Source organism: Nuphar pumila, chromosome 12 (genome assembly GCF_984573655.1).
Source record: "Nuphar pumila chromosome 12, dmNupPumi1.hap1.1, whole genome shotgun sequence".
Classification (NCBI taxonomy): domain Eukaryota; kingdom Viridiplantae; phylum Streptophyta; class Magnoliopsida; order Nymphaeales; family Nymphaeaceae; genus Nuphar; species Nuphar pumila.
Window position 1 is genome coordinate 36175296 of NC_143260.1, and position 7452 is coordinate 36182747.

Genomic DNA, 7452 nt, shown 5'->3' on the forward strand with positions numbered 1-7452 from the left:
AATGCAGTGCCACAGTAAACCTAGGCTCCACATTGAACTCTCTTTTTCACGCCCTAAAGTCAATCCCTAAACATTGGTGACCCACACCCCCTTTTATATTTTGTCTCTCTACGAGGGAACAATCTCTTGCAAGCTCATGAAATTAGAGTTGGCAGTGGACAACAGGGAAACAGGGCTCTTCCTCGCCCTGTTTGGACCGGGGATGGAGGACATGAAATGAGGAATGGACCAGGGATGGAGGTTAAAATCAAAACCTGTGCGGGGATAGAGGCAGGGATAAACTTACTTTTGCCCCTGCCCCGCCTCGTTAAATAAATTATTATTATACCCTTATGCATATTATATATATATATATAACTTTCTCTAGTCTCTCTTCTCTCCTTTCACTTCTTCCTCTAACGAACTGCACATGTTCACATTTTTCTCCTCTCCTTTCTCTTCTTCCTCTAGCAGCTGAAGGGAATAGCTGCCTAAGAATCGAGGCCATGGAGGTTGATGTGATGTCATATGTATTCTTTAAAACATGTCATTTTCTCATTGGCCCCAAGCTGGCATACAGTAGTTGACGTGTGGATACATGCTGTCTGCCCCTCTGTGCATGTTTGCATTTAAAGTTAAACATTTAATCTCCAATTGTGAAAATAGTAAAAAATATGGAGAAATAAATGGCATTCATTAGTGCTTGGCCATAAATTTGCATGTTCTATATGATTTTTTTTAGGGGAATGTTTTATATGAAAAAATTTACCATTAACAACCATATGTACAAAACAACCTAGACTGCGTTTGAGTGCTCAGGGATCAGATTTGAGAAGGAAGAATTTGAAAAATCACGGGTCTCTAGCCCTCTTCCCGCCCCCGGATCGAACCAATGATCCATGTGTTTTAACCTCAAATATGTATTTGAGATCTTCAAAAAGTGAGAATCTTAATTAGATATGTGGCTTGAATGCCTTGAGCATGGGACCCATGACACATAAGAACTTAGTCTCTCAAATGCACTTTTAAGGCTTGTTTGATGCTTTGTCTTGGATTAGACAGAATGAAGTAACAAGACAGAAAGAACACACATTCTGTCTGTTCTGGAACAATTGTACCAAGTCCAATGTTTGGTTGATTTACGGTTTTTGGCCAACTTAAACACACATTGATAATGAGTTGAATAACTTCGTTTTGGATCGTACGACCTGATCCATACACCTAAAATCTAATCCTACAACAATAGAGAGAGAAATATGTGTTCGCCGAAAGGATGAGAGCTCGGAGAGGCTTATGTGTTTACCGAAAAGACTTGGAAGGTACGATAGTCAAGGCTCAAAGAGGGCTTGCTTGTTCATCGGAGGGACGATGGTCGTCACTTGCCGGAGGAATGGTAGCCATCGCTCATCGGAGGTGGAGTTTCAGGGTCACTGGAGAGAGGCAGTAAGAGAGAAACGTCGGAGGCTGAATGACTGAATGAATGCTAACCACCCACTGTTCACAACTAATGTTACTGCACCTCCCTTGTCTTGAGTTCACTTAATTCAGCTATGTGAGATATGTAGGTTTAAAGCACACCCCTTCGGTTGAAGAGGATATCTCATCCTCCAGGCTCCGCATGTCTGGTAGGAGCAGCTAGTGCACTACACCTTGTGTTGGGACGTTGCAGGTTCAAAACCCAATGTTATTGTTATATAACCGGTACGGATCGGACTAACCCCAGCTTGCCTTTAAAAAAAATACATTTTTATTTATATTATTTATTATTTAAAAAAACAGACAAAGTCATGATTTGATCAAGGAAGAACAGACATGGTTGGTTTGATCATAAAACAAGGAACAGCACAAACTTAATTATCACGAAAATAGTACGGCTATTGGTTCAAGAAAGTGAAGAATCCCAATAATATCATATTATTAACGGATGATTGTTACTATGGTACTGCTGACTGACATGAAGACACGGTACAAATTGACAAAGGGTATTAGATTAGATATATATTAATTGGTCTCATCACTATTATAAAACCGCCATATTATAATTGGCTGTGCTATTAATGACCCCATTTATTTTAACTTGCTAACGCAGTATTGAAATATATATATATAGATAGATAGATCTACACAGAGAGAGAGAGAGAGTTAAAGGTTTCCAACAGCTAATATGGGTTGGATCATGCTTGATTTGACACTGTATCTGGATCTTGAAAATCCTATCCTGAAACAGCTGGGATGGAACTTGAAGCACATAATGGATTCCTGTATCTAATCTGATTCATGTATTTGTGATATTAACATGCTTGCAATACTTGTGATTTTGTAACTTTCACAGGTTTTTTGTGATTCTGAATCACATTTTAGAACTTTTCTAGCAGCATTGCAAACATGCAAAAATGCAACCTGTGAATGTGATTCCCGTGAATGCTGAAGCCTGTGATTGTGTTAAAAAGTAATGACATGACATGATATATTCTTACATGATAGATTTTCTCACAGGTAAAATTCACAACATAAAAGCAAACACTAAAAAGTTAATGCTTGAGAATGTGAATCGCATAAATCACTATGACACAGACAAAACTTTTACAGCTAGAGTAACCTGTGATCGTAACAAATCTCATGAAAATGGATACATAATAGTTTTGTGTTTAAAAAGTGAACAGGTAAGAATGCCAATGGATCCCATTTTATCTGAAATCCAATTGAACTCAACTCAGTAAGCCAATCAAATCCAATTAATAATCATATTCTGATTTGGTCATGAGTTTGGCCATGGAATATGATTATATATATATATATAATCAGATTAAGTATTGGCTTTTTTCCAATCAAATCTGAATACAAATTTGATTCCAATTAGACATATATATATATATGGTTAGTCGGATCCAGTATTGGCCACATCCAATTGGATCCAAACAGTTTACATCTCTATTTAGACTTGATTTTATCCTGATCTAATGAAGATCCAGATATGCATTTCCCATATCCAAAAATCTGGTTCGGATCATGTTTAGAACTCCGACCCATTTGGGTCTCTTTGTAGATAAGGTCCACGGGGCCCACGCCCGCACCAAAAGCTCGACGCCCATTGGTCAACGTCAGTGGAAAGAGTCTCGCAGATGGCAGCAGCCGTGAAGAGCATGACTTTGGTGGGCCCGGAGCACGATAGCTGGCATTAGGTGGTATTTAATGACGTGGCGTTCGTGGAATAGTCCATGTAAGATTAAGGTCACGTGCTCATTAAAGCAATTCGGGGTGAAAACTGGAAAGGGAACGGTCTGATTTGGACTACCAGGCAAGCGGACCCCACTAGAATGACTAAACTGCCCCCGTTCTCTCAATCTTTGACGGTTTTGTCGTTTGTTCCGATTTGATCACCTTCCTCTTATCCGTTCATGCAGTTTTCCATCTTTATCCGGAGGGTATTTTTGGAAACTGCAAGCTAATCGAATCGGATATCCCACCAAATTTGGATTCATTTAGGCAGCATTCGGTTAACAATCGGATTCATTTTTTAGTATATAGTTTTCCGTCCAGCCAACCCCATTTAGTCACTATTAAGGCTTGATGATGTTGATGAGTTTTACAGCCCAATCGATCCGATTAAGCATGAAATATATCAGATCGGATTCGGATTCGGATTCTATATTACTTTTATCGTCTCCTTAACTCCCAAACTGGTCAATATTTGTGCATTAAGGACCTGATCTGATCACTCTCCATCTTAAGGACAGAGCCTATCAGGTGTGCCTTGGGGCGCCAATAAAAAACGGAGCCCCGCCCCGTTTGGATCGAAGATGGAAGACATCAAACAGGGATGGAGGTTAAAATCAAAACCCTTGCAGGGATAAAGGTGGGGATGAAAACCTTGTCCCCTGCCCCGGTCCACTGACATCCCTACACGATATAGGGCGATGGCAAATCTGTAATTTTGAAGATTTCGAGAGGGGGGAGAAGTTACCGATCTGGCAGCGAAAAATTAAAATAAGATGTTCGGTGAGGTTGTGCCAGAGGGGTAGTTGAAGAATAAAAAAAAAAAAACGGAAAATATTTGAGAAGTCGGGGGAAGGGGCAACGAGACTGCCAAGTTACATGTCCACACCCCGCCCGTGATCTCGGGCCTGGAAGGGACCGGGTTCCCCCGGTCACCACCAGGACCATTTACTGGTTCGTCCGGTCAACCATCTCCTTATATCCCCTCGCTCTTATCGAGACAGAGAGATGGGAATCTCTCTCTGCCAGCAAAGAAGGGGTTTTCTTTCCCCCTTTGCCGATGGGCGTTCAGCATTGCTGAAACAGTCGATCGGCGTTCAGCATTGCTGGTTGTTAAATTTGTTGTATCTGCTATTCTTTCGGTCTTTCTGATCATCGTCTCTTGGAGGCGAAGAAGAGAATGAAGTGTTTTGTTTGGAAGGTAGAATGTTGTAAGACGGGAGAAGCAAAAGGAGGAGGAAGAAGAAGAGGAAGAGGTTGTTGTTGTTGTTTTCGTTAGAAAACGTTGATGAGTGTAAGATAATAGCAAATGGCGTCTTCGTCTTTGTTTCCGTCGTCGGTCTCCGATCGTCGCCGGCGATGGTGGATGACTAACCGAAAGGTTTTGTGTCTTTCTTCTTATGATTTCTTTCATTTTTTTCGGTATTAATTGAACGAGAGAGAGAGGGAGGAGTTTTTACTTTTTACTGATTACTTGATTACTTGTTGTTATGAGAATGAATAGGTGGCGGAGAGTCACGTAAAGGAAGCGAGAGCGATGCTAGCGACCCAGGATCAGGCGATGAAGCAGGCGGCGCTGGGGTTGCTGGACGCGGCGATCGCTCTCTGCCCGCGGTGGGAAGCGCCGCTGCAACTCAAGGCCGCCGCCCTCCTCCGCCTCCGCCGCTACCGAGAAGTCGCCGAGATATTCCGAGACGACATCCCCTCAGTCGCCGCCCGGTTCCCGGACGACTCGGGCTCCTCGTCCTTCTCCTCCGATTCCCGGGAGAATCTCAACCTTCTCTCTCCGGCGAATTCCGCCGCTTTTACGACCGCCGAGGCGCTCACCCGGTGCTTCTCCGTTTCCGAACTCAAGCAGCGGATCCTCTCTGGGAAGGCGCCGGTCGGAGGAAGGAGCGCGAGCCGGCGGCAGCATTGGCGGTACATCGTCCTCGGCCAGGCTCTCTCCCACCTCGGCCTCCTGGAGGACTCCCTCCTCCTCCTCCAGGCGGGGAAGCGGCTCGCCTCCGCGGCGTCCCGCCACGACAGCGTCCTCTCCTCCGACGACGTCTTCGCCGCGGCCGACGCGGCGGAGGAGCTCGAGACCGTCGGGCAGCTCCTCGCGAACGTGAAGTTCCTCCTCCGGCGCCGCGCAGCCGCGCTGGCTGCGCTCGATGCCGGGATTCCGGCGGAGGCCGTCCGCCACTTCTCGAAGATCCTCGACGGCTCGCGCCGCGCCGTCCCCCAGGCCTTCCTCGCCGAGTGCTACATGCACCGGGCGGCCGCCTACCAGGCCGCCGGCCGGGTTCCGGAGTCGATCACCGACTGCAACCGGACTCTCGCCCTCGACCCCACCTGTGTGGCTGCACTCTCCACCCGTGCGTCTCTCCTCGAGAGCGTCCGCTGCTTCACCGAGAGCCTGCAGGACCTCGAGCACTTGAAGCTCCTCTACGATTCCATCCTCCGCGACCGGAAGCTCCCCGGCCCGGCGTGGAAGCGCCGGGGCCAGTTCGCCGCCGGAGACATCGCCGCGAATTCGAGGTCCGTCGCCGGGAAGATCGCCGAGATGAAGCGGATGGTGGTGGCGGGCTCGGTTGCGCCCGTCGACTACCACGCACTACTGGGGCTCAGGCGCGGCTGCACCCGGTCGGAGCTTGAGTGCAGCCACCGGCTGCTCTGCCTCCGGCAACGGCCGGACAGGGCGACCGGGTTCATTGACCGCTGCGAGTTCGCCGACGAGCGCGACGTCGACGCCGTGAGGAACCAGGCGAAGATGTCGGCAGTGCTGCTCTACAGGCTGATCCAGAAGGCCTACGCCCATGTCATGGCCACCATCATGGAGGAGGAAGCCGCCGAGAGGCAGAAGCAGAGAGTTGCGGCGGCTGCCACGGCAGCGGCAAGAATCGCGGAGGTCAGGAAGGATGGCGGCGATCGGGAAGCGGTGAATTGCCTGTCGATGGCCAATGCGAAGGAAGAATTGGTGGAGAAGGCGCCGCCTGTGGCCGTGTTTCCTGGAGGGTTTTGCCGGGAAATTGCCGGCGTGGGGGGCTTGCTCTCGCCTGGTTTTGTCCATCAGGCGCACCATCTTCCCGAGGCTCTGAGCTGCTGATGCCCTCCGTTTCTCTTTTGTATAAAATTGGTCAAGTCGGAGAATTGGAATTTTTTGCTGCTTTTGTTTTCTTACTTCCTGTTTCTTATTTTCTCGTGTTTAGTTGGTAATATAATGTAGAGAAGGAAAAATTTTCTGAGAATTGGTGGTGGATGTTTGTCTGTGTGCTTGTGTTCTTCCGTGTACTATTTTCCCGCAATCCTTGTGGTTGGTTGGGCTTTAATGGGTGGTGAGGAGAGGAAGATTGGATGTTGGTGGGTGCATTTAAGTGAGGTGGGATTGCATTGATTGAGGTTTTGCTGTTTCGGTTGGGGTTGCTCTTTAGGCTTGAGAGGAACGGTTTGAAAGGGATGACTGATGCTGATGTTTTACTCCTTTCTGAGATGACTTTCTGCTTTTTGGTGGGAGAATTTAGGGTGGGGGTGCTTTAATTCTTCATCTGTACTGGGATGAGGGGACCAATCAATTGGTCATGCAGACTCATTTATGGTTTGTTGGAGCTGCGCCTAGGCCTAGGTGCAGTAGTACATGGTGACCAGTTTTTTTAGCTTATGGGTTTTCTAGGCTGTATCATGTGGCTCGGTTATCTGGGTGGCTTCTCAAAACCCTTCTTTGGTTTGGTTGCCTTTTTTCTGTAAGAAGGCTGGAATAATTACTCTTCTGTGTGGCTGTCATAGCTTACCTAATAAATCAGGGGATTGCTCTGTAAGCTCTGCAGTTATGCCCTTCACTCTTCAGAGATAAGGCCAACTTCCTGTCTTGTTGTAGGAACAGGCAAAAGCCATCCACTTGCTTCTGAAGTCTGAACACATGGCAACTAGTAATGGATAAACTTGAAAATATATATGGGTTTTTCAACAAACTATGTTCTTACAAAACCCATTCTTGGAAGTGAAAAGATCTTGTTTAAATCAAGTTATTTTCAAGCAATCTTCTTACATATTCTTGCCTATATATTGAACACCATAAAACTATTTTTCAATAACTTCAGTTTGGTTTCATAAATATGAATCTGATGGGTTTATCAATATGGGGTCCCCTTCTCATTGCTTCCCTTCCTTTTCTCTTTTCTCTTTTACAGTGAGATGCTTGGCTGCAACAAGAGATGCTATTGGTGAAAGAAGTCCTTTACTCATGCAAGCTTATCAACGGGTGTGAGAGCTCTTATA

General features: G+C 46.3%; 1 protein-coding gene across 1 annotated transcript; it reads left to right on the plus strand.

Moving 5' to 3' along the window:
* Positions 1 to 4198: 4198 nt before the first annotated feature.
* LOC149820691 (uncharacterized) lies at positions 4199 to 6425 on the plus strand. Its single transcript, XM_089982203.1, has 2 exons — positions 4199 to 4576; positions 4700 to 6425. Exons 1-2 carry the CDS (start codon positions 4505 to 4507, stop codon positions 6281 to 6283), a joined length of 1656 nt encoding a protein of 551 aa, XP_089838329.1. The 5' UTR covers positions 4199 to 4504; the 3' UTR covers positions 6284 to 6425.
* The last annotated feature ends 1027 nt before the right edge of the window (positions 6426 to 7452 follow it).

Bases quoted from the DNA above. Each gene is read 5' to 3' on its own strand.
- LOC149820691 (XM_089982203.1), top strand. From the start codon at position 4,505: ATGGCGTCTTCGTCTTTGTTTCCGTCGTCGGTCTCCGATCGTCGCCGG. The intron at 4,577-4,699 runs GTTTTGTGTCTT...GAGAATGAATAG, and splicing joins GGTGGATGACTAACCGAAAG to GTGGCGGAGAGTCACGTAAA.